This window comes from Erpetoichthys calabaricus, chromosome 18 (genome assembly GCF_900747795.2).
Source record: "Erpetoichthys calabaricus chromosome 18, fErpCal1.3, whole genome shotgun sequence".
NCBI lineage: Eukaryota > Metazoa > Chordata > Cladistia > Polypteriformes > Polypteridae > Erpetoichthys > Erpetoichthys calabaricus.
The window spans coordinates 85,096,349-85,123,064 of record NC_041411.2 but is presented as its reverse complement, the minus strand read 5'-3'; the positions used below and the strand labels follow the sequence as shown (position 1 = coordinate 85,123,064).

Below are 26,716 nucleotides of genomic sequence, written 5' to 3'. Positions count from 1 at the left end.
ATAAATGATCCCATCAATATTAACATCAAACTAAAAAATGAACAAAAAAGCAAAGAAAAGGTCTAGAAACATAAGCCTGGCAGAGAACACTGGCTTTCTTCAAACAAAAATAAAAAGGGATCAACACTCAGAATAAAACGTATCTACCTGTGTGTCTAATGAGGCAGAGAGTCGGACACTGAGGACCACCAAACTCGACAAACGAAGAAGAGCAGCACATGGGTTAGGAATCAAACCAAGGACTCAGGAGTTGTCAGGCAGCAGCATTAACTGATAAGCCCAACAACTAACACACGTCTGCAAAACTATCTTCAGATTGTGTAATAATTCAATGCTATTGTGCGCATAAGAATTAGACCTTATTTGGTAAATAAAATTGCACACCAATTGGTGTCTTCAGCAAAAATGAACAGAAGGTCTTGAAGTTGTGCGTCAACTGACCCCAGGGGTCCACTTCCAATAATGCATGAAGCATCGCCTTCATGCTATTTCAAGGATTACGAATATGGTAACACGGGGTGTCCTGAAAATGTACGCACACTTTGAATGATTAGAACTAGCAATGGCTATTCAAAAACATCCAAGTATTACAATTCAAATGTAGAATCCAATCCATGAATTGAAAGAGAAGACGCCCAAATCCCAAATGAAACGACTGCAAATTGTCAGCGCCACCTGCACCAGAATGGCCAGCAGGTCCAATTCAAAAGAATTCTGATTTGGTCTTCTTCAGTTTGTATTATGAAACTTACATGTATGTATCTTAATAAATGTTTTTATTTAAATTCATTCAAAATTTTGGACCAAAATCTTTAAATACCTTTCAGACAGCCTTGGTGTCCCAATCCCTCCTAACCCACTAGCAGCTGTGTTTGGTGGGCTCACAGAGGGGCTTAAAGTGGAGGAGGACACACAAACTGTAATGGCCTTTACTACACTACTGGCACGTTGACTTGTCTCGCTCAACTGGAAGAATCCTAACTCACCACCGTTAAGTCAGCGGGTAACTGATCTTCTATAATTAAAACGCTACCTTGGCTGTCTGTCTGTCCAGGATTTTAAATCATCGTTTGACCTATTCACCTGAAATTTGGTACCCATATACTACGTCAGTGGTTCTCAATCTGTGGGGCGGGCCCACCTAGGGGGGCACGAAGTACAAAAAGGGGGACGCGAAGATGTGAAAAAAAGAAAACAAGAATCAAAAATATGAAAAATACATCTATTGAAACCAAAACAAATTAACTTAAACTACATTCTGATACTAAAAAATAAATATAGAGTTAGATAAATGTTTATAAAGTTAAGTAGGTATAATAAAATATGCATCTATGATATATCATTAATTAAAAAAGAACAAATTGGTATTAGTGGGCTCCTTTCAAAAAAATGTTAGGGGGGCGCAATTAAAACTGTTATGAAAACTCGGGTCGCAAATACTTAAAGGTTGAGAAACGCTGCACTACGTGACCTCCACTAGGCACTTTCGGGGTGAGGATTGACCATCAAGGTCAAAGGTCAACCCAGGAAGGTCAAGGTCAAAAATCAAAAAACCTGTAGCCTGAAATTTGGTACACATATACTACGCTGAAACTCTGCACTACAGCTTTATATTAAAAGCAAAGAGTTTGGGAATTATTCCTCTTTTTATTGTTATTTTATTGTAGAATCAACTCTTGGCAGTGGGCAGCAGAGCGGCCGTGCGGTGCATGTGTACGGGCGCCGTTCTCATTCCTTACCACCTTCGCCGTCACTTCCCCTTCCTCTTCATATCGTAAATCATTGTACCCATATATGGTTAATGGAGTACAGTCAAGTAAAGTGTAATCACTACACGTTATTGTGCAGTGCGCCGTTACTGTCGAGTGTCAAATATTATCTAAAATTGGAAAAAATCAAATTCTCACTTGGAGGATCTGTACAATACTTTTTCAAAACCTGATCAATAACATTTTACAATAAGCATTTAAATTGAGGAAGCGGATTCTCTCCCCTCTTTTTTTAATTCTATTTACTTATTTACTTACATATTTTCACTGCTATTAAAGTTTTACTCTGCTGGCCTGGCTCTCTTTTTCATGGGTGGGGGTCGATTTGTTTCGAACCTAGTTTTGTTAAACTTGACTTGCATGTATGGAATGTTATCTGGTTTTAATAAAATTTTAAATTAATAAACAGATCAATTTATTCAAAGTAGGTCGATATCTTTTTAGCACACCGTGTGTTTTTGATATTTGATTCTTTACCGGTGGTCGTTGCCCTTGAAGTGCCATTCCCAAGAGGTTCAAAAAGCCAAAGCCCGCAGGATACCGCTTTAGAGTATTTCAAGGCCAGTCATGATGAATATGATGTGATTTTTTGATCCTTTATTAGCCCGCCATGGACTGCTATCAGAGGGTGACAAACGACCAATTTGTATTACAAGTGAGAACATTTTGACCTCGAGCACTGAACCTGAAGCTCACATGTGAATATTTCAAATGTGTGACACAACTCTTCCCGTTTATGATGTACGTTTACCTCATGAAGTAAATCTGGTGACATTTCTTCTGTCTTAAGTCCCTTACACTTATTCAGGATTTTTTTTTTAATTTGGTTAAAGGCACCTTCTTCTAAACTGTTGTCTTACTCTACTTGTTCCTTTTTTTTTTACAATATGTACTGTTGAGACAATGCCGATAATACAAGAGCAGGCGCTCCTGCTATTATGAATGTAACAAGTTTGACGTTTTACTGCATTTACACATAACGGCTTAGCCGATGCTTTTACACAAAGCGACTTACAAAGGAGGTCGACCTAACTGTGTAACACCATCATTGTTGACAACACACCTTGCGCCCATTTCAAGACATATAAGAATGACCCTTAATGAAATGCCGGGGTCTCCAGCGCCCACACTGGCAGGCCGCAGGGTTTCCACTTCCACTCTCACTCTTTTCTGGCCCAGTTTTTTGCCGCCTTCATTGTTACTAACCTACTATTTAAGACTCGGGCCCCTAATTGTTTCTTTTTTTTTTTCCTTAATTAGCAGCCAAACAATAAAGGGACGCAAACCAAACGGAGCCAACAGATGACCGGCGATGGCCATCATACAAGTTCTGAAAAGAAGGCGAGGCGACGTTCGCAGTGCTGTTATTCTGCTCGGGTCCACAAAACATTTTTAAAGAAAGTGAACAGCTTTGCAAAACGTCTGGTGTGGCAGAACGGGCGCAGCAACAAGCCAAGCAATTCAATAACGGGTTTGATAAACAACAAGACTCGACTTCGAATTAAGAAGCGGTTTGGAGTTGGCGGCCCCGACTTTGTTGTTTTTATTACTCGTCTCGCTTTACTTTTTTTTTTTTTGGCTGTCGTTTAAAGTAACACTTCACCCCAAAAACGATACTGCTTCAAATGTTACTTACCCCGTGTAGTTTGTAGTGGTGGCCGAGAAGAATATTTAATCTCCTTCTAGCGTTCATCATTGAGCGGGAAACTCCCGTGTCCAAACTCTGACGACCGCAAACGATGAGGGAAAAAACGTCCAAAGTAAAAGAAATAAAATTCTCAAATAACTCGTGTCGCATTATCCACGTGTCCGATATCCATTCGTATGGTGAAAACGTGTAAAATGTCTGGTGTGTTTTGTTTTTTTTTGCTAAAATATTAAATATAAGGAGGCGGAGTTCGCCATGAACAGCCGCCATGTAAATCCCACAATGCTGTGCGTTTGCACGGACGCTGCCTCTCCACCTGACGTATTGGTCAATGCGCTTGTCTTCAGTTCAAACGGACAGCATTGTTGGAAGAACCACATTACTCTTGACATTCAATACCGAGAATTCAGAAAGTAACTATTACTCTTTTTGCCAAAAATCCAGTTTTTCGTGTTCTGACAGTACGCGTCAAATATGCGACACGAGTTACATGATTTTTTTTTTTCTTTTTTCCCCATGGACTTTTTATCGTTGGACACAAGAGTAAAATTTGTTTGTCGGCCACCACTACAAACTACAAGGATAAGTAGCATTTTAAACAATCTCGCTTTTGGGGGGGTATATTGCTTTAAAGGAAAGGAGACCCCGCACTACGCAATCCCACACAGGCACAGACGGGTTCTAAATACTACATCTCCCAGAATGCACGGCGCTTGACACCAAACCGGAAGTACCTTTGGAACGCACCGAAGCATGGCTGCGCGCTAAACGAGCGTGATTAGTGAACTTTCAGCAGGCGATGAGGACGACAGCTGCTCCTGTGAAGTGAATACCGCAGTTCGCGAAAATGCACAGAAGAGAATTTACGGCTTCGCTTGTGGTAAGCACGTTTACATATTGAATGCAGAGTTTATGCAGTGCAAATATATGTGTTATGCGGCATGCTTTGGAGTTTTGTTTTACATTTCGAGATTAATGAACTTCAAGATTACAGTGCGCGCACGTTGAGCAGCCAGGTGTCCGTCACACGGCAGGTGTTTTAAGAGACGAGTAATGCTGAGCTAAACGGTCAGACTCCTTTAAGAATTCAAGTTTTAGTATTAATCGAGGCAGTCCGAAGTGGGTAGCGGACTGTGACCTCCGTTCAGGTCGCATCTCGTAACTAATGATTGGGACACCTGGATTACTGGACTAGCCGTCGGCAGTGGCACTGTTAGAGACCACCGGGACGACCGCTGCTAGGAGCCCCTTTGGGCCCCACGGCCAGTGCAGCGCCCGCGGTTACACTTGGCACGGCTCTCCTGCCCACTTCTTTATTGTGTTTCCTGGATTTGTGGTTGACATTTTGGGAGACAGGCGAGGTCGGCGCTAGTTTGCCAAACAGGAATCAGAATTCATTTTTTTCGGGGGGCGTTAGGGCATTAGGCACGTGTCGACGACCTCCGTAGTGTCGTTTTTGGATGGCCTGGGCATTAAGTTTCATATCATTTATTGAAAGGAGCTCCGCCACCACTTTGAGGGTTTGTATAAAATAGGCCCCCTCATTTCTGTAAGTCGGCTCCGTAACGGCGTGCCCAGAGGTCCCCACTGTCCTTAACGTCGCGCCCTCCTTCATCCGCGTTAGTCCTGGCTGACGGACGTGCATAGTGAGAATATTTCTAAATGCGCAGTGGATATGTTGCTCGCCTTGTACTCGTTTTACTGGTTTCAGTGATGTTGTCGGTGTGCACTTTATGCTTGCAGTTTTTGCTAGAACAGGCACATTTGCACTTGGGGGGGGGGGGGGGGGGGGGGTCTTTTTTGTCTAGAAGTTCTTATCAGACAAGGATTGGAGTGGATTACGAAATTATCGATCTGCTCCAAAAGAATTACTCTTACCTGGACACAGCCGGCAGCATTGTTAGGGGGGCACGTCACATACAGAGTTGTACGAATGTGGAACAAACTACCGAGACCGTGGAGCTGCAGCAAAAAGCAAAGGATCAGGTGAGAGAGGAGGACAGTTTAGCTGGAAGCAACCCAGTGGCTCTCTGCTTCAGTCCTGGTGGCCCCCTCTGGCTGTAGGTTTTCGTTTCAACCAGTTTGTTAAAACGCCAGCCATTGTTCCCATTAACTGATGTCATTGTTTCATTAGCGCACCCGTTTCCGTTTGTTCCTTTTATTTAGCTTTTAATAAAGTGCAGCAGTGTCAGTAAATGATGACATAGTTGTGTTTTTTTTCTGCATCTTTAAATGTTTACGGTGTTTTATTTAAAAAAAATTTTTTTTCTTTGGAGTTTTCTTTCTTAGTTGTACCTGATTGCAGATATTTAATGATGAGCAGACCAGACACAAGCACAGATGACTCTGACAGGAGCAGCCACTGCAGTGTCACCTAGTTGTGTGCTAATTAGTGAATAATCGTCTAAATCAGCTTCTTAAACAAAGGATCGCCACCTCTGGCAGCTCACTATTATATTTAATGGGAATGAGTTGTGTAAAGTCTGTGGATAGTCTTGTGGTGGGTGGCTGTGGCTTATTTAACCCTTAACTGCTCGCACCATTTCTCATCTCACAAGTACTTGCATGGTGTATTTTATCTACCAGTGTTAAAAGTGCCTATTTATATGTACGCTGTGAGGTTGTAATATAAAATATTGCAATAATTTTAAATTGTATGTGTTTTTAATGTAATTTAATACCATATTACTGAATAGTATGACACAGTCTAGGACTTTCTGAAAATAAAATAAAGCTGATCCACTTCTCCAGTGCTCATTTGTCACTGGTCACACTTTCATCCACTGTAGGATTTGCACATGGATCACAACTGAAATCTTCAGATGTTGAATGTTCTTTGCAGACAAAGTCACTGTCAAGAAGACTATCTCATTCTTGTCATACATACACAAGTACCAAATGCACCATATGGAACTTGTGACTGTGCATCCACTCATAAAACCAGCTGGGGGCACACTGGAGGGAAACCACTGCGACACCGGACTTGTAGTAAAGCAAGCTGAGGAGAGATGGCGGATGTTGCCGGTAGGCTCAAGTAAAAGGACAAAAATAACAAAATACACCAGCACGAGTGGTTGAGGGTTAAGCAATTGACGTTGCTCAGCTGTGACTGTCGGGACGGTACCCACCTCTGACGGTCATTATGATTTGGGTCTCGGAGATGACAAGAAGGGAAGAATAGAGTCACTAGAAAATTTTAAGAACACTGATATAAATATCTAGAACATTAAAAACCTATATTTAAAGGCAAAAAGAATTAAATTTTGCATAATTTATAAATCCCTGTTTCGTTCAGTAAAAAATCGCCACTTTGTACTTACTGGATGGATGCAAAATACATTGAAAGTGGAAAACATTGGCTTGCTTTATTAAGGTAGTAGAATTAAGAGAAGAAATGTTGGGGCCCAAATCTGCAGCAATAGGGGGTCCCCAGGAATGAACTCGAGAACCACTGGGCTAAACAAACGTGCTGTCTGGACTGAATGGCCTTCTCATTTGGGAAGTTTTTTGATTTTTCTGTTGCCTTCAGTACTATCCAGCCATGGGTTAAGGTTGTGCGGTGTACTAGTGAGTGGGTACCTTTTGGAGTTAACTGTTGTGTGACACTGGTATCAATATCAGCACCAAAGTCCACATTTTAGTGCCGGTGCAGCACTATTAGGGATGTGGTGGTGGTGGCTGAGCCTTTGGTGTCCTGGATGATGGACATTTGTCAGGCTTTCCACAGTTTGTGAGGCTCAAGGACTCTGTTTCTAATATGGATGTCAGCAATGCTGGAATTCTACAAGGAACGGCCCCGGCTTTTTTTTTTTTTTCCTTCACTCTGTACATCTCACACTAGAACTGACAGCAGGTCAGGTCACTTGCAGAACTTCTCAGATGATTCTGCACTTGTGAAGTGTGTTGATAAAGGGAATGTTACAAAGGAGAGGAGCGTGGGCAGGAGAGCTGCATCTTAACATCAACAAAACCAATGATCTGGCTATCGACTTTGGCCTCCCCAAAGAGGCGCTAGACCCTGCCACTCTTCAGGGACTCGATGTGGAGGTGGTGCACATCAGTGACGGGCTGGGCTGGTCTTGTGGAACGGGAGACTGCGCTCTTTTAAATTGGGTAGTGACGTTCTTTGCCGGTCTTCTAACCAGGGCTGTGGAGTCAGTATATAAATTCTTCAACTCTGACACCTTAGTTTCCAGTACTTCTGACTCCAACTCCTCTATTTAATATGCTAATGTATTTTCCATGTTGATTGAAGAAAGGCAACATCCACGTCATTTAACCACAGAACTACTGGCTGGGAAGCTGACTCTCTACTGTATTGGCCAGTTAAACAAAAGACAAAAAGAAATGAAAACAAGGTTTTATTTATTTTTATCAAGTGACTATAAAGTAGCAGCATGCATAAAAATCAGGAACAGGAACATTACCAGTTCAAAAAAATGTAAACCACATTTTTCGGTAGTTTTAAAACAAAAACAAAGCTTAACTACATGAACAAAAAACAAAAGCTGGAAAACCTAAAAGTTTATATATTAAACTTGGAATACAGTTGTAGAGTAGGATAGCTGTTAAATGCAATCCAAAATTAACTCAACGCAGTGCTCTAAGAAACAGAATTGCTTCTGCCAGATCCTCTTTCATAGAAGCTGTTAAATCTGACTCTCTTTTTAGAGCTGAAAATAGTCTTTCAACACTGACTTGGGTGGGTGGCATTTCTGTTAGTTCTAGCCACATCACCAATAATCTCTAGATCAACAAGGATGGCTTCTTCTACAGTCAGTTTTGATGAGTGATCATACTTTTCAACTTCTTCTTTTAATTCTTTAAAAACCTTCTGCTGGAATCTCTTTATTTGGACATTTACTGGTCATTTACCTTTCACACATAGGTAACGTCCCTTTGCTTTTGAAACTTTTATTGTGTCCAAGTAGGAATCCGTCTAATTCTTCATTTGAAGCGGATGATCCCGAGTTACTAGTGCTTATAGCTTCATCCAGTAGTGTTGTCTCAGGTAGGAGTAATCCCTTCATGAATGTCTTTTTTTCCATTAGCAGTCTGGTCAGTGCTCAACAAAATATGTCTCATTAGATCAACATAAATAGCAGCTAACAAGATTTGATTATTAGGTTTAGGTTTCTTTATTTAGTCATGTTTACACAAGAAAACATGAAATTTGCCTTCTCAGTTGCATCTAATAACAGACAGAATGAAATAAAACTGACAAATAGAAATAAGAAAGGTTAAGGTAAGGCAGTTAGATAATTTACATATTTACACCAAAAAAAAAAGGTTACAAGATATATATCAAAACCTTAAACATCATCTCTGATATTTCTTATTGAAAAGTCGTATGGCACTAGGAAGAAAGGAGTTTCTGGAGCGATTTGTGTGGGTTTTCAAAGCAACTATCCTTCCTGATTTACTGAAGTTTAGTTCTCCATGTAATGGATGTCTGTCATCAGTTGAGATGATTTCCAGTTTCTTTAGCATTGCCCTCTGACACACACACACTTGTCAAATCATCTACATCAGCCCCAATAACTTTAGCTGCATACTTCGTAATCTGCTGGAGCTTTTTTGAGTTTTGGTTTGTCAGACTATTTAACCAGGCAATGAAACTGAAAGTGATCACGGACTGGATCATACTGCGATAGAAGGACAACATGAGGTCCTTGTCTACTTTAAATAGTTTGAGTTTATGGAGGAGAAATAAGCGCTGGTTGCATTTAGAAAATATTTTTTTTATATTTGTATTCCAGTTAAGATTGTTATCTAGGTAAGTTCCTAAGTATTTATATTCATTCACTATTTCTACCTCCTCTCCCAGAACTACAATAGGTGAACATACAGATTTCTGTCTCTTAAAATCAAATATCATTTCTTTGGTCTTTTTTACATTCAGAGTGAGAGAGTTTTTATTGCACCTGTTTACCATACAGTCCACTTGATTTAGGTAGTGGCTTTCATCCTCCCCAGATATGCATCCTATGATCATGGTGTCATCCGCGTACTTGATAATGGAGCAGTGGTCATTGTTCCGTCTCCGGTCACTTGAGTATACACAGTAAACAGTAATGGTGATAAGACACACACCCCTGCGGACTTACTGTGTTTGAATGAATGACTATTGAAAAAGTGTCCTGAACTTTAACTGTCTGTGAACGATTTAAAAGAAAGTTCTGAATCCATAGTGTGATAAATGGGTTTACATTCATACTATTCAATTTCCCAATCAGTATATGAGGCTGTATAGTATTGAACGCTGAAGAAAAATCCAAAAATAGTGCTCTGACATATGAACCAGGCTGATCAAGAAGGGTATAGATTTGATGTAAGATAACAAGCAGAGCATCTTCCACACTTCTGTTTGCACAATAAGCAAATTGATTGTTGTCTTGAAAAGACTTTGTCATTAAAATGTTTTTCACCAAATGTTCAAAGCATTTCATTGGAATAGCTGTAAGTGCCACTGGTCTGTAGTCATTTAAACAGCTTGGCCTAGAAACCTTAGATACAGGAGTAATGATTGAGTAACTGACTATCCAGTAAGACTCTCTTTTCTTCATTGACCATACGATGCCATGCACTATTAACCCTCCACTTTTGTTCAGGCAATACATCAAGCTCTTCCATTCCAAGAAAAATTTACCGGGTGTTAAATCTTCATATTGCAACCTCCTGGTGATTGTAAAGGGGTAGGAAAGTAGACTTTCCATTTCTTTTACTTGTGCCCACTGGCTTTCAGTTAATAAAACATTTTCATTGTCCAGTTCTTCAAGAAGGTCTGATGGTAAAGCATTTGCTTGAACTAACAAATGAGTGCTTCCCCAGCGTGTTGTTTGATCCAAAATGGCTCCTTTTCCAGCACATCTTTTCAAGATGGCATCTGTTTTAGGGGCCCAGGCTGCAAAGGTTGTTTGCCTCAATTTGCCAATTAAAGTAGCTGCATGGCAATCTTTCAATCCATCTCCTATTGTAAGTTGCAGAGTATGAACAGCACAATGCATATGTTGAATAGTAGTAAACTTAGATGCTTCTTCAGCAATGTTATCCAAAATTACACAATTCTCTTCAGTTTCACTTTCTCCAATACTTGCAGAACTGTCTTCCTCTAATATGTTTGTCACTTTCTTCATCTACTTTATTCATTTTCTCAATTGTGCTTAACATATTAGAAGCATTATCTGTCACATTACATAGAATCTGTTCCTTTTTAATTTCAAAATCTTCTAGAACAGGTGGTGTGCAAAGTTATGCTAAAGTTCAGCCCAAGGTGGGAGCAGATGTGTCGAGCCCTGAACATACTCACCCCAGGCCACAGCACACACCTCCACCTACTGTACATCATTACACTTGTTTACACTCAAATGAACTTGTTAAACACATTAGATCTGAAATAAAATGAAAACACATGTACCATAATCCAGTTTACAATATGTGAATGTCAGGTTGTATAATAGCTCATCTGAACTTCACACAAGTAGTAACACAACTTTGCACTGGGCTTTATTCTTGCATCAGAGAAGTACCTTCATTAGGACTATGGTTTGTGAAATGGGACATTTGAACTTTCTGTATTTTTTTTTTTTTCATTACAATTGAAATTTATTAGGAGTCGGTACATTTTTGCTGACTCTGACCCTGACTTCAGGTACCCAGAATTGTCTCCAACTCCATAGCCCTACTCCTAACTCTACCACGTCCAGTGTGATGATCTCACTGTGGTGTGCTGCGCTGTAACTTCACTTTAAGAAAAGCCCACCAAACCATCAAGATAATGAAGAGGGCAGGCTCAGTTATGGGATGTACTCTCAGCCTCATGAAGGTAGTAGAGGAGAGGAAGAAGACCAAACTGACAGCCATTCTGAATGCTGCTGCACACCCTCTCTCTGACACATGGCCATTGAGGACTTTCAGCAGAAGTGTCAAACACAATTGGGGGGTGGAGGTCGGGGGCTGCCTTAATACCATCAGCAGTATGCCTTTGTGGTGCCTTACTGAAACTGTAGCTGCATACTTTGTCTTTAGCCTGGTTGACATTGTCTTTCTTTTTAGCCATTCTGGTGTATGTTTGAGGAGGTGGTCGCAGTTTGTCATAGCGGCGTCGGCACTGGAATGTTCGTGTTCCAACCTAATTGCTTCATGAGAAGTCAATTATTTCTGATAAAGCACTTATCGCTTCATTTTAGTGGTCTCGCTTGTTAAGTTTTTGATTCCTTATTTGCTGATTTTTTAAACCACAGCATTCATGGTTTTTAATTGTTCCTTATTGGCAATAAGATGCAAATGACAATAGAACCAGCAGTTCTCCATCTTATTTGTTTCCATTTACACCTCTGTGTGTGTGTGTGTGTGTTGTGTACTGTTTGGTTTAATCAAGTACGCTGAAGAAATCTAAAGAGAAACAAGCGAAGGACTGAAATGACTCCTCAGCTTCAGGCTTCAAATCATTTGGATGACATCCTCAGAAAGGAGAAAAATCTGCGATCTACAAATCGTCTGACGTGGCAGAATTAAAACACTAATCAGCCATGAAATGAAATCAGACATCTTATTAGTGAGGTTTGGTTTGTAATTAAGCAACCGGTTTGAAACAAAAACCTGCAGCCCTCCGGGACCACCAACATTGATCACCCCTGATATAATGAGATTAATTTGTATTAAGCCCCTGTAAGAGGCAACATAGCTCTATCCATACATCCAGTTCCAGTAATTCCTCCCTTCAGCGCTGGCACCTCAAACTCCATTCCTCAAACTCTGCAGGTTTTCCTTACAGTCCTTTTCCTAATTAATTGCCACTTTTGATCTTTCCACCTTTCAGTAATGAATGGACTGCAGTGAAATGGGTGCAAAAGTGCCTGCTGTACCAGCCGCCATTTACAAACCCATCTGTCTCTGTTTTAGGCAGGTGGCATCGCGGGCATGTGTGTTGATCTCGTGCTGTACCCACTAGACACCATTAAGACAAGACTGCAGAGCCCTCAAGGATTTTTCAAGGCTTCTGGTTTCCGAGGAATCTACGCTGGCGTTCCTTCAGTTGCTATTGGGTCATTTCCTTCTGGTAAGATGTGCGAGTAGGTGCTTATTTGGTTTTTATGTATATAGTGTGTGTGTGTGTGTGTATATATATATATATATATATATATATATAATATAATAAATAAAATCTGCTAAAAGGATTGGCAAAGCTTTTTGGATTTTGGGGCGCAGAAAAGCTGTGATTTAATGCAAATCAAAAACAGAGCCCTCTGAAAGTATTGACACCCCTTCACAATTTTTATATATAATATAAATATATTTTTATGTTGCAGCCTTTCTACCAATTTTTTTTTAATCTGATCAAGCAACACCCGGAGTGACAAAATGAAAATGGGATCTTTCTTCAAATTTATTAAAAAAACAAAACTCAAAACACCACATTGAGGAATGTTTTAAGACCCTTCCCTCTGTACTTAGTTGTGGAAGCTGTTCCAGCCTGCAGTCTTCATGGGTCTGACATGACAAGCTTTGCACGCCTGAATTTGGGTGTGTTCTGCCATTTTTCTCTGCAGATCCCCTCATACCGTGTCAGGCTGGTTGGAGACCCTCTGTGGCTATGGCTGTGTTCAGGTCTCTCCAGAGATGTCCAATTGGGTTTAAGCCTGGAGCCTGGCTGAGCCACTCAAGGACATTTTGAGCATTGTCCTGAAGCCACCCCATGTTGTCTTTGTGTTTTGGACCTATGTCCCAGTCTGAGGTCCAAAATGCCCTGGCCATATTTTTTTTTATTAAAGATGATTTAGTTGCCCTGCAACGTGATGTTGCCACCACCATACTTCCCAGTTGCATTGCATTGTACAGGTGATGAGTGGTACCCAGTTTCCTCCACACGTGGCGTTTAGAATTGACATCAGACATTTCAATCCTGGTTTCATCAGACCAGACTCTTGTTTCTTGCAGCCTGAGAGTCCTTTAGGTGCCTCTCTGCCAACTGCAAGTAGACCTTCATGTGTCCTCTTGCCACCCTGTTGTAAAGCCCAGATTTGAGGAGTGTTGCTGTGATGATTGTCCTCCTTGAAGTTTCTCCCATCATACAGGTTCACTGGAGTGGAAGCAGGTTGACCATCGGGTAATTGGTCACAATTTTAGCCTCGGACCTACTGCCACAGTTCAGTTTGGTCAAGTGGCCAGCTCTTGAAATGGTTGTTTCAAACTTTTTCAATTTAAGAATTGTTGTGGCCACTGTGCTTATTTGTAATTGATATACTTTATTATTCCCTTACTTTTTTGGGGGGGTCAGAGTGCAGGTTCCACCAATGTATGGCACCCCTGGAGCAATTTTCAGCTCAAGGGCCCACCAGAGTGGGGTTCTTTCTGGCATTAGAATTATGGAAGCCACTGTGCTCTTTGGAGCCGCCTTTGCTACAGAATTTTTGGTAGCTTTCCTCCAATCTGTGCCTCGACACAATGGTGTCTGTCTGTAAGCTCTGCAGGCAACTCCTTGAAGCTCATGGCTGAGTGTCAACTGTGGGACCTTCTAAAAACAGCTGTGTGCCTTTCCTCCTCCGTTTGGCTGAATGAAATGACCACAGGTGATCTTCAGACAAGGTGTAGAAACATCTCAATGGTCAGTAGAATGGGACCCAACCGAGCTAAAACAAAGGCTTAGAGTACTTGTGTCTGTGTTAGAGTTCAGTTTTTATTTTTAATACATTAACAGATGTTTCTAAAATCCTGTTTAGGTTTTGTCATTCTGGGGTATTTGAGTGTGTGTTGAGGAAAACATTTTTAATTTATTTTATCACATGGTTGGCTGAACCATAACGTGTAAAACTGGAAATGATCCAAGTTGTTTGTGAAGGCACTGTATGTCGTTTAGATTCAAGTGCTTTTGTACATGTGAGCAGACATTTCAAAGTGTTCTAAATGTGCGCAGCAAGTCCTTGTTCATCATGTGTTTAAAGGTACTCATTAGCTGCTGGCTCAGTACAGGTCATCCAGAAGATTAAACACAGCAATGCTTACAGCTGAAACCATGGGGGTGGGGGGTGTGTGTGGGGGTGCGTGTGCACCTGTAGCAGCAGCATCATCATGAGACAGCATGTATTCATTCGGCATCTATTTTTGTTTTTGGCTTGTCATCTGTTTGTGCAGTACATCCTAATTCAGATGTTAACTTCAGAAGTGTTCCTCATTAAAGTTACAGATGGTTCTGGCTAATACTAATAAACTGATGTATTTTTATTCTCTTTACAGCTTCTGCATTTTTTGTCACCTATGAGTACTTCAAGTCTGTCTTGAGCACTTTTTCTCCTCCATACTTGAGTCCGGTTATACACATGGTTTCAGCTTCACTCGGAGAAACGGTGAGCAGTCGTATTGTGAATTACTAATAATTAGAAGTGTAGTCCTATCATTAAAATCTCTAGCGGTTTATAAGACCCTTATTTCCCCGTGTACATCGTCCAGTGAAATTTACTTGCTTGTGCTAATGAAGGTGCTACACGGCACCATGACTGCTGAGTAGAACTCTGTTACCTCAGAATGTGTCTTTGCTGTTTGAAATAACCAAATGAACTTGATACCTTTTTGTTGTATGAAAATGGAGATTTATTTACAAATGTCTGGGCACAAGTGTTATTCTAGCAGCCGGCTTTCTTACAATTCTATCATCTTGTGGCTCTTTACTGACCTTTTTTTTTTTTTTTTTTTTAACAATATTTATTACTATTATTCATAGCATTTGAAACACAATTACTGTATACTTGCGGATAAGTCGGGGACTTGGTTTTCTTGGTTTCTTGTATTTCATAATGTCAGTCGTATAAGTTGAATGCGGGAAAACTCCCACTACTGGTGATTACGATATGCTAACACCCAACTGAGAGTAACCACGGAGCACATGGCCTTTTTTTTTCTATGTAGGTGCGGCAATGCACTGTATTGGCGCGTCCTCCTAACCTCTCTCTCGCTATTGTGCCTACATGACCATACGGGAATACCCAAACTATTCCGAACCAACGTTTGCACTGTGTTTGTGTTTTTTTTTTGTTTTTTTTTTGTATCTCACACCCTCATGCACCTTTATCGTAGGAGCCTTCCTTATCTGCAATGGAGCATTAGATCAGAAGAAAATATGAAGCTGGTTTTAAATTAAACATCATTGAAGTGGCAAAAGAAATTGGTAACTGCACTGCTGCAACAAAATTGAATGCATCTGAGAGACTGATGCGAGATTGGAGGAGGCAAGATGTAAAAAAAATAAATAAAAATTTAAGTGTTGCATTTTTGAACGGGCATAAAAGTCAGGGTCTGATTTTTATGATTTTTTTTTTTTTTTGGGTTTCAAGACCAGACTTATACGTGAGTATATACGGTAGTTGCATTTCTTTTGTTTTTCCACTTGGAGCTCAAGCATGTGAAGTGACTTGCGTGGTGTCAGCAGTGGCATTTGAACCCATTGCTCGGGGTCTGAAGCTCAAAGCCTTTACTGCTTTGCCACACTGCCTCCAAAATAAATATGATGTGGATGCTAGAGGGCACTATTGCTCCACAAATCCGACAACCAGACACTGATATACTTTAAAAGCACCAAGAATTTCTTTTTCTTTCACAGTGTTCTCTACCACCACAAACACATCCACAATTAATTCTCTTCTTTCTTTTCTCCTCCACACCTCCCAGCAAGCATTGTCCACTTCCACTTGACTCTGGCTCACTTCTGTGAGGTCTGTCCAGTCCTTTTAAATTGGCCAACCCGGAAGTACTTCTGGGCTTCGTTCACGTGTCCTGCCAGCACTTCTGGGTTGGGCAAAAACCTTGCCTCCTGTATATTTACAGCACCCAACTCGGCTGAGATACAGAACTCCAAGTCCCAGGATGCTCTGTGGGAATCCGGGGCACTGCTGTAAACCGGGGAGCTGCCCCCTTACGTCTTGGGGGAGGCAGTGCCCTAAAAGAGCTGCCTTCCCCCATCCTTGCATATCCGGGGCAACCTGGCCGGGTTGAGCCTCTGGCCATCTCTTAGAATGTCTGCCCATCGTTTTGTTACATGTGTGATCAAACTGCTCTCTGTTCTGGGGTTTGTAGGATGTGTGCCCAAAGTCCAGTAATCTTAAGGACAGTACAGTTGACTAAATGACCTTTGCCAGTTCTGTGTGTGTTTGTGTCTTTTTTTTTTTTTTTTTTTTTTCTCTCTCTCCAGACTAACTTCTCAATTAGAGCAAGCGGTACTCTAGATATCCAGTGTGGTCATTTATTCTGGTCTCAGATAATTTATGAATGTGATTTTCTGGACTAAAGTCGAGGTCCCCTTTGGTTTTCTCGACAATTTTTGGGGGGCCTCGGGACATGAGGGTTTTCTGTGCGCTGGCTGGTCTGGTGCAGACTGCCTACAGTTTCTTTAAGGACACATTTAAGAAGTTTCACATACAGTTGTTTGGCATACAAGTGATTCACTGACACAGTTTAAAGAGGAACAGCCGCAATTTCTATCTCTTTATAGTGAAAAGTACTGTCTCATGTGGCTGCTTTGTCAAACTAATGGCATGAAGCAGTGCAGATGTTTTCTTATAACTCACTAGAAGAGAGCGGAGAGGTGACATCATGTCTAGTACTGAGCTGGTGGAAGAACTCCAACTGCCAAGAATCAATGTGGTGGCGTTGGCGTGAGCTATGCTGTGTATGGCTAGCCCGTCCCCTAGTCACCATCTTGATTCCTGATGCGCCAATGTATGTTTAACCCTAACTGGAAAGCTCTGTGTTTAGGGTACATCCTCCAGAAGGGCACGTGGATGAGCCTCAGTGACTTGTGAAGGTTCACCCACATGCGCAGGGGTGGTTAGTGCCCAGTGATGGCAGCATAGGCTCCGACTGGTCATGTCCTGACATGGGTTATGCAGAGTAGAATCTCCCTGCATGCAATTGTGGTAACTCTGAATTGGTCTTACACATCGAAGAGCAGACTTGTCAGCTTCAGTTAGCCTGCATCTTTCCCAGGATTATTTACTATCTCATGATCACCGGCCCTCCATGTCTGTATCTGGGTGGCTTAAGCAAAGGATTGGTTAGATGGAAGAAACGTTATCTTTCAAAAGGTTTGCTTGACACGGACGCCAAGGTCATCTTTTCTGTCCTCTTCAGTTCTATGTGCAGCAGTTATTGTAAACTTTAAATATAACCCTTGGAACAAGAATGGAAAAAATAAAAATGTTGCAGATTATTCCTTTGCCTTAAAGAAAACTCGCTATGTTTTACTGTCCAATTTGTTCTTAAGAATTTGATGGCATGGGGATCTGTGCTCAAAGGAGGTTTTCCCTCTAATGGCCATAAGATGGAGGTATTGTTCCATGTACCACACGTAAATCCCATATTTTATGTAGCAGAAAAATAAATAAATGAAGCAGCATTTTTATCATTTTATAATCCAGCGCTCTGCTTTCTAGCAGCCAGTGTGTCTTATTTCCCTATGCTGTGCATTAAACTTTTTACAGTGGAGCAGAAGAGATTATTTACGGTTAATGAGCTCTTTGTACTTCTGTTTTGTAACAGCTCTGTAAATTTTCAAACACAAACTAGAACAGCTGTATTTTTCTTTTTTTATGAGAGTAAAGGTAGATAATAGCCACTCTTCCTCCTGTTCAAGCATAGTGTATTTAGTACTTTTTTGAAGAGCAGTTTTGACTCTCCTCTGAATATGTCACACAGTAATACAAGGTGGCAGTGCAACTTGTGCTTAACTTTGTGGGTTGTGTTTTGGTGGCCTCTAATGACTGGCAGTTACTTAAACCCTCAAAGTGAGGACCTGCTTATGTGACATCCAAGATCCAAACACAGAACTAAAGACGTTCCGCACTAGAGCACGCACTTTCTCATCCGGCTTCGTAATGAACTGCACTTTTCAGTGCGTATGTGCCAAGTGTGCTTTTCTTGTTCAAAATGTTTTTAACAGCACCCAAGTAAACAGGTGGGATGTTGTGTTTGCCTTGTGTGGCTGCTGACCTTCCACTTTAAAATTCAAGTCCATTCCTGCTCCAGACATGCAGACCTCATGTGCCTAAATCTCCGAAGACCTCTGGATGGGATTACGATGTGTGCACATAAATGGAAGCTGCTTGCTCACTGCTTTATGAAGGGCAGGCCCAATGGTGCTAATGTATGGTCGGCATTCCCACGTCTTAAAAGGCTTTATCTCTTGGGTTTTATTTATACAGTACATAAACTATGAATTTTGAATTTTAATTGACTTGTTTTTTTAAGATTTGTTCCTCTGCATTTCTTCATCATTCCTCTGATTTGCTTCATTTCTTTCCATAAATGGCACCCAAATAGAAATGAAATGTGAAGTGAGGGAGCCGACAGAAGACCACCTAAGTCAGGGCCTGAACCTCCAATTTCACTCCAACCAGTTGCTTATTTAGGCTCTGATTCTTGTTGTTAATTAAACCCATTCTTTAATTCTGTGGCTTGTTGCTGCTCTCATTGTGCAATAGCAGACATTTCCAAATTTTTTAATAGCGTTGTTAAAGTGTTTTGGGGACCTGAGCAGATAAGCATTCCTGCAACCTTCACCTTTCTTTATTCTCAAATATTATATAATGGACACAGTTTGCTGGTCATGTTTTGGCTCATTTTGTATGTCATTATCATTTGGCTGTTAATTAAGGAAAAAAACAATTATGGTCTGTGTCTTACAGAGCAAGTCAATTAAAATTAATTCAAGACTTTAATTAGGAGCAAAAACGGGTCACTAAATAAGAAAAAGGTTAGAATGTAAACCTGCCTCCACTGGGGATCTCCAGGACCAGAGTTTGGGACCCCTGATCTCTATATATCATAAAAATGTGTGTGTGTGTGTGTGTATTGTCGCTGATGAGTGGGGTCCTTGTCTGGCTGGGACATCTCTTCACTGAGAGGACTGGGGGAGCAAGTGTGGCCAGAACAATTCCTCCCCCAGGATGCTAGATGGCAGCCCACATGGGTTGCAGTGGTGCCTCGGACGCCCGCAGGCCTTTGTGGGAGATGGAGTTCTCTACAGCCTTGTTGGGATCTGGGGGCACCACCGTAGGGTGCTGCAGCTGCTGCCAAGTCCTGGAGAGCAGCTCTTCCACCATACCCGGAAGTGCTGCTAGAATTAGGTCAACGGGCACCTGGAGTACTTCCTGGTGCCTTATAAAAGGAGCCAGCAGCCCCTACTTGGAGAGGCATTGTTTGGGAGGAGTGGAGGAGAAAGAAAATAGAGAAGGAAGAGTATTGTGTATTGGGACTGTGTGCCTGTGGGAAATAAGAAAGGCGTTTCCCACGAGGTGAAGAAAGTAAAACCATTTGTGCTTTATCATTGTGCCTCCTGCATCTGTCTGTGTTGGGTTAAGTGCTGGTATAGCATCATTCTCACAATTTCTATATTTTATATATACACACACAGCATATATAATCATGTGAAGTCAGTGAGAATTTCTTGCTGTGGTAATCTCTTCAGTAAACAACACAGGAGAACATTTGGCACCCGTTGTACTGGTTAGGAACTCCTTCACTACAGGGAATAAAATACAAATGAACTCCCAAAAAGAAAAGTAAAAATGTCAGGTGCTGTGTTACCAGTGTGTGAGTGATACAAACCGCTTGAGGTGCGACTCTGTAGCGTCTCCTTGTGTGGGATGAAGTGCATCATCGTATGCATCACATTTTGAAAATGAACACTCATTCTGAAATAAATTGATGTTCCAAAATGTTGGGCTGGAGTAATTTTAGACTAATAATAAAGTGAAAGTTTAAAGTAACAAGGTGATGTGAAACGGGTGAGGCAGTCGTGTTTCAGTATATCGGGAGCCTCAAAAAAAAAAAAAAAAAAAAAAAGCCCAGTCCTTTTAAGACTAAGAATGGCTGAGGCTCGCCAGTTTGCCACCTGATGTATCCACAAATAGTCTGGCACTTGGAAAACAATGATCCCCAATGACAAATTTTTAGGATTGTGGGCATTTCTACAGTGCACAATACAGGAATTCAGTCAAATCTTAAAATGTAAGGGGTAAGGCCAAAAACCACGTCTGAATGTGTGTGATCTTTGATCCCTCAGCTGCCACGGTCTTAAAAACCACATGTGTCTGTCATGAATATCATGACATGAACTCTGAAGTGTCGGTCAACATCACTTGCCACTGCATCCTCAGAATCAAGTTAAGGCTTAAACTATACAAAGCACAAGCCATACATCAGCTCTGTCCAGAAGCACAGCCAACTTCTCTGGGCTCAACCACATTGGAGGTGGAATCAGATTTTGTGAGCCGAGTTCAAAATTTCAAATTGCTCTGTGGAAAAATCAGCCATCTTATTCTCTGGGACAGAGAGGAAAAGGCCCATCCAAGCACTCACCAGCACCAAGTCCAAACGCCAGTCATGATATGGGGGTGTGTCAGTGCCCATGGGTTGGGTAACTCGCACTTCTGTGAGGGCACTGTTAATGCTGAAAGATGGATACATATTTTGGAGCAACATGTGCTGCCATCTTACAGCAGGGCGATGCCAAACCACAGATTGGAGATTTGACACAAGACTCCCGGGAGGAGGTGGGTGGCTAGTTGGCCGAGGTCTCTGGGTCTGTGACCCTCTCGTGACTTTGTCTTTGACTTTCTCTTACAACTGACCGTGGACCCCCAGAGGTTTAATTTTCTCCATGGACGCTGCTGATTGATGATTTTTTTTCGTCTCCTTTGTTGCCCAGTGGGAGCTGGGAGCTCTCCTGTCCTTGGAACCCCTGCAGATTTTTTTTTTTCTCTCCAGCCCTCTGAAATTTTCTTTTCTGTTTCTTCTGTCCTCCCGGCCATTGAAACCTTTACTTTACTCTTAGTTGTTTAGTAGTGCCTAATCTTACTTTTATTTTGTATAAACGTTTCTTTCTTCCTCTCGTAAAGCACTTTGAGCTCCATCATTTGTATGAAAATGTGCTCAAGAAATAAATGTTGTCAACTGGCCATAATTTAACAATTTATAAGTGGGCAGATGTTTTTGATTTGTTAATCGGTTTCTACTTTGTTTCCTGCGTATTTTACATCTGCATCTTTGTGTTCTAATTGTGTATTTATTTGTCCAATCTAAAATTGTAATTTACATGTGAGCTTGTCAAGCTCTGTGCCTGGACTCCGTGACCAGTGCTATGTTAAAATAGACTGAGTACGCCTTTGTAGCTCCATACGCCAAAGGTGCGGCTACGTGATTGGCCAGTCCTGTCCTGGGTAGCGCATTATGAAGTTCAAAATACAGTAGTCGGACAGCTGAAGAACTGCATTATGAGAGAATTGGGGAAAATAACCAACATGTGTCCTTCGCGCCCAAATGCTTAGTAAGTTTGATAAAATGGTGAGTCAATGCCGCAGCAAACAGAAGATGGTCCCAGCTCTTCTGGAGGGTGTGTCAGTTTGACATGAGTGTATATTAAAAAAAAAAAAACAAAAAACAAACAAACTAATGATACATTTACAGGGTGAAACTTCAAATAAGGTGCTTTTGCAGTGTTCAGCGTAGTACAAAGTGAGCAGAGTTGATAAATGATTCCTTTTTGTTTTTGTGACCTTTTTCTGTACTGTCCTGACTTTCTTTTTTGGCATTGTGTGTGTGTACTACGGCAGTCCATTTTGACAGATTTCCATGTATCTTTCATCAGCGATAAAAGATGAGAATCATCTGCTGCAGATTTCACGTTCCCAGCTCTACAGTGGGAGTCCATCTTGTCTGAGTGTTGGGCTTTGCACACCCTGCAGAGCAGACTTGAAAAGGAGGGTGTTGAATGGCGTCACGTTTGTCTACTTTTGTTGCTTCCACAATACCGTTATCCCCATTTTATTTCTGAGTGAGGTACCCCCGGAGTTTCGACTAATACAAAGAAGATCAAAGTTGTTTTTTTTTTTTTAATATTTTTGTGATGTACACAGAACTGCAGAGTAATGACGGGATGCGGCACTTTGTTCCTTGTCACTTGCTGAAGTCGGAAGGTCACGCTGGGCTTACTGTGTGGGGCGATTGCCTTTCATCCAGTAGGCCTGAGTGTTTGACGCTTCCTTTCTACAGTTCTGCTAATTATAATAACTATGCTACAGTATGAAGTCCTCTGAAGCACAAATCACTATAAATATTTAGGCCGTTCATGTTTTGCTAAAAGTGTTTCTATTGTGATATTTGTCATCTATTTAATTGTGAGTAGTTGGGACTTTCAGTGTCCAGCTTAGTTTCTTATATCGGCCTAAATTGTTTTTCTGTTCAGTAGAGACAAGTCAACTTTTTATGTGCAAGTTTGACATTTTTAATAAGTGTTTCTAGTATGGCTTTAATGGATATCTTCCGTTTCTTTTACCAAAAATCACCTTTCATCATTATTTTAGTCTCATGAAATCTGTCATGGAAAAATGATGGTAAAAGAATTTAAGGACCACCACGTTCGGAGCTTACATGAGAGGCCGGCATTTAGTCCATCTCTGTCACTCGTTTGTTTAGTTAAGCCATCCCAACATCTCATCCCCAGGTACTTCTAAAAGGGTTAGGATTTTTGAAGTTTCAGCTTCATTCTCCATGACTCAGTACTTTGTATTCGATTCCCACAATTCTCTAAAGAGTTCATAACTTCAGTTTTAAATGCGCTTCCCCTTAATTTCCATGGGTGTCCTGGCTTTCACGATTCACCTTGTAATCAAATGAACACTGCTGGACCTGCTTTATCCATGGCCTGTGAGTATATTGAAGGTCTGCATCAGCTCCTCTCTCTCGCGCTCTCTCTCTCTCTCACTCACACACACACACACACACTCCTCTGCTCAGACCTAACTGGTTTGATCCTCTACGCCTGACAGGACAGGACGTGTCCTTTAAGTCCTGGTTGTTGCTCCCCTCTGAGCAGCTTCACCAGTCATGGCCTGGCAGTGAAATCTTTCTTCTAAATGGCAGAGACCACACATAATATAATATAATATATTAGTTAATAGCTAATATAATTATATTAGTATCGTTAAATTAAAGTGCATATGTCCTTCTTAAGTTGGCATATGCTGGGTTTATGTCCAAGTGTATGTTGATGGCATTTTCATCTGATAGCCAAGACTCGGCCAACTCTCTGGCGCTTTTTGTGTTGCTATATATTGCCTTTGATTCTTGTAAGTCTAAGCATTATCCTCTGATGAAGACCCCTGACAGGGGTTGAAAGCTCAGGAATAAAACTATTTTATGATACGTGATTCGTTTTTTCTCCCTTTGTGGATCTCCAACTGCAAATATATATATATATATATATAATATGTATGTATAATATGTATGTGTAAAATTAATAAATGTTTAATTTTTTTTTTTCTTTTCTGATTTAACTTTGAGTCATTTTGGAGTTCAGCCTCACACAACATCCTCTTGTGTCCCTTTCAGGTCGCCTGTGTTATCCGAGTCCCTACTGAAGTGGTAAAACAACGGACACAAGCGAGCCCCTCCACCAGCACCTACAGAATTCTCCTTTTAACCCTGCGAGAAGAGGTGAGAGAGTTTGGCTTCATAAGTAGTGAAAAAGAAGAATTAACACTGACGTGAAGCATTCATACATGAAATGTAACAGCAGGCAGACCTGATACTGTAATTGAAATCTGTCTGCATTGGTGAAAATATTCTAGAAGACGTTTTTCTTGGCATTCGTTAATCCAATTGTTCCTTTGGCATGTATGTGTCTGTATGTTCTTAATGGTTTCTTTTTAGTTATTTAGTCCGTTTCCTCTTTTTAAGGGCATTTTGGGTTTATACAGAGGATACTCCAGTACGGTACTTAGAGAGGTAAGAGTTATCAGTTTTATTACTTTATTTAATAGCAGCGTTTAACTTGAGAGTGGAGTTTGACACCTATTAAATGTGCAACAGATTCTGATGAATCCAAGTGTAAAATGGTGAGTGTCAAAAGAGATAACCGCTTAAAGATCGTGTCACATGACCACCAAAGGGTCATCCCTGTCACAATTACGGAGGCCAGTGAAATCCTTACTAGCTAATCCTTGAAACTTGTGTCCTCTGTGGCTAAAATAATCTGCAAATATATTTGTCATAAAGTGAGGTGTACCTGACAGTAAACCGTAATGAAAATGAAAGATGTCTCTGATCGTACTGCATACAGAGTTGTATAAAAAGAAAACAGAAAGGTCACGTCTCTTTAGATTTTTCATAAAATGTGTTTTGTATCTTTTTCCTTGGCCATTTGCACAAAGACTCACAGACACAGCAGATCTAATGAGGAAGTCACTGATTAAGGTTTCTCAGCAGACGTGTTTTTTTTTTTTTTTTTTTTTTTTTTTTAATGCAGTGCAAGAAAGTGTGGACAAAGATTAAGGGATGGGGGTCCAGGACAGAGTCTCGTTTAATGACAATCTTACAAAGAGTTCTTATTGAGCACAACGGGCCGTCATGGTCCATTACTTCACTCCTTAGTACGCAGTGCTGGCTCCTTGACGTGCAGGTCTGTGAATGAACGCCGACTTCCAGCTCTACTTTGATCTTCTATGGCAGAAGGAGCAGAAGTGACAACCGAGCTCCATGGTGGTGTCGTCTCCCTCCACTGTAGAGCCAAAGAGGTAGAAGGCATCAGTAAGTGATCCGTACCTTCTCGGCCTCCAGAGCAGTCATTTTATATTAAAGAATTGTTACTGTGGAACTGAGTGAAAATACTTTGTGTAAAATTCGGACCTCGTGGACCTCACCCATCAGTAAAAGCCCCGTCTCCTCTTTTTAAACCATCTCGCAGATCTCTTTTGGATTTTTTTGGTTTGTTTTTGTTTTTCAAGTGCTTGGTGTTAACATACTTGTGTAGGAAAGTTTCATTTATTGGGAAAGCTGGATGTTAGCGCTTGCTGAAATTTTAAATGAAGACCTGTGAATAGATATAGTATTTTTAAATATGAAACATTGAAATTGCAGTTATTGGTGGGACAGTCCAGCTGCTGACACGCTGGGAGTGCTCATTTCATACCGAGTCTGCGCGAGGTAAACTGATACGGGGGGTGGGTGTGTGTGTGGGGCGCGGGGGGCCGTGCACCATTACCACAGTATTTATCCCCATAGGTGGCGCAGTGGTAGTGTTGCTGCTTTGCAGTAAGGAGATTGTGGGTTCGCTTCCCGGGTCCTTCCTGTGTGGAGAGCGCTTTGAGTAGTGAGAAAAGCGCTATATAAATGTAAAGAATTATTATCATTTCCATGCTTACAGTGGAGATTGGCAAGATACCTGAAAATCCATTTTCAGATTTTATAAAAGATATTTGTGTGATGAGCTAACCCTAAGGTTTATTTTCTGATGGTTGGTCATCACGTTTTTAACTTTATCTGCAGTCAAATTGTGACCTGTAGAGGGCGTTTCAGTTCCTCAAGCCTTCACTACAACAGTCACAGGTTCAAACTATTTTTATTAATCAAATGTACCTTCTTACCGTCTCTTCCGTGTAATTTCCACAATAACTGCGCTCTCTTTCTCCACCTCCATGCCATGCAAGTGTCACTCTGCTCTGCACCCGACTCGGGGCTCCCTGGGTAAGGTGACAGGCTCCTTTTTTTTTTTTTTTTTTTTTTTTTTTACCTGACCCTGTGAGGACTTCCCACACATCAGCACAATGACCTGGAAGCACTCGCTTCACTATTACAGGGGAGTCTTCCTCTAGTGGCACCCAAGGACCCCAACAGGAGCCATACCGGAAGGATGCTGACACCCAGCACACTGAGGGAAAGGCATGGCCTGGGAGACTGACCACTGTGTCCTTCTGTCTTAACGGCCTCCTAGCTGAGAAAGAGGAAAGTGACGGTCACCAACAGCGATGCTCCTTCATCCAAGCAACCTCACAGCCAGGTAAACATGCACCACCTGTCCCAGCCAGGATGCCAGCCCATTTCAAAGAGGAAGAATGAATACCAATATACGGCACTACACAACTGTCAATTTTCTGACTGTGTAGCAAACATACAAGCTATAAACACCTGGACATCGACACTAATTGATGAATATCCGCAAGCCTGCTCTGCTGTAGAAATAAAATCTTGCAGTACTTCTTTATATTCCCTGCTGTGCTGCCCCAGTTAATACAAACTACCATCAGTACACTAAAAATCCAATTATCCTTCACTCTCTCAGAATATGGAATCAATGTAGGAAGCACTTTAAGACAGAGAAGCTTCTGTCTGTTGCACCAACCACCTTTATCCACCCTCTCCAACATATAAACTATTCACTTTCTGGACAATGTCCGGGATTAAAACACTTGGGGACCTGTACATAGATAATGTCTTTGCATCCTATGAACAATCAGTCTTTAAATACAACTTA

The 26,716-nt window shown here is 41.2% G+C and overlaps 1 protein-coding gene across 3 annotated transcripts in view; it reads left to right on the top strand.

Annotated features, from left to right (window-relative positions):
* Positions 1 to 3,874: 3,874 nt before the first annotated feature.
* slc25a26 (solute carrier family 25 member 26) overlaps positions 3,875 to 26,716 on the top strand; it is a 71,233-nt gene continuing 48,391 nt past the window's right edge. Inside the window, exons 1-5 of one of the 3 annotated variants that reach the window (XM_028824330.2) lie at positions 3,875 to 4,297; positions 12,322 to 12,478; positions 14,653 to 14,762; positions 23,797 to 23,901; positions 24,145 to 24,192. In XM_028824330.2, the coding sequence (XP_028680163.1) occupies positions 4,265 to 4,297; positions 12,322 to 12,478; positions 14,653 to 14,762; positions 23,797 to 23,901; positions 24,145 to 24,192 (453 nt within the window). In that variant the 5' untranslated portion in view covers positions 3,875 to 4,264. The remainder of the gene's footprint in view (positions 4,298 to 12,321; positions 12,479 to 14,652; positions 14,763 to 23,796; positions 23,902 to 24,144; positions 24,193 to 26,716) is intronic. The other 2 variants (XM_028824329.2, XM_051921337.1) reach the window with 2 other exon arrangements.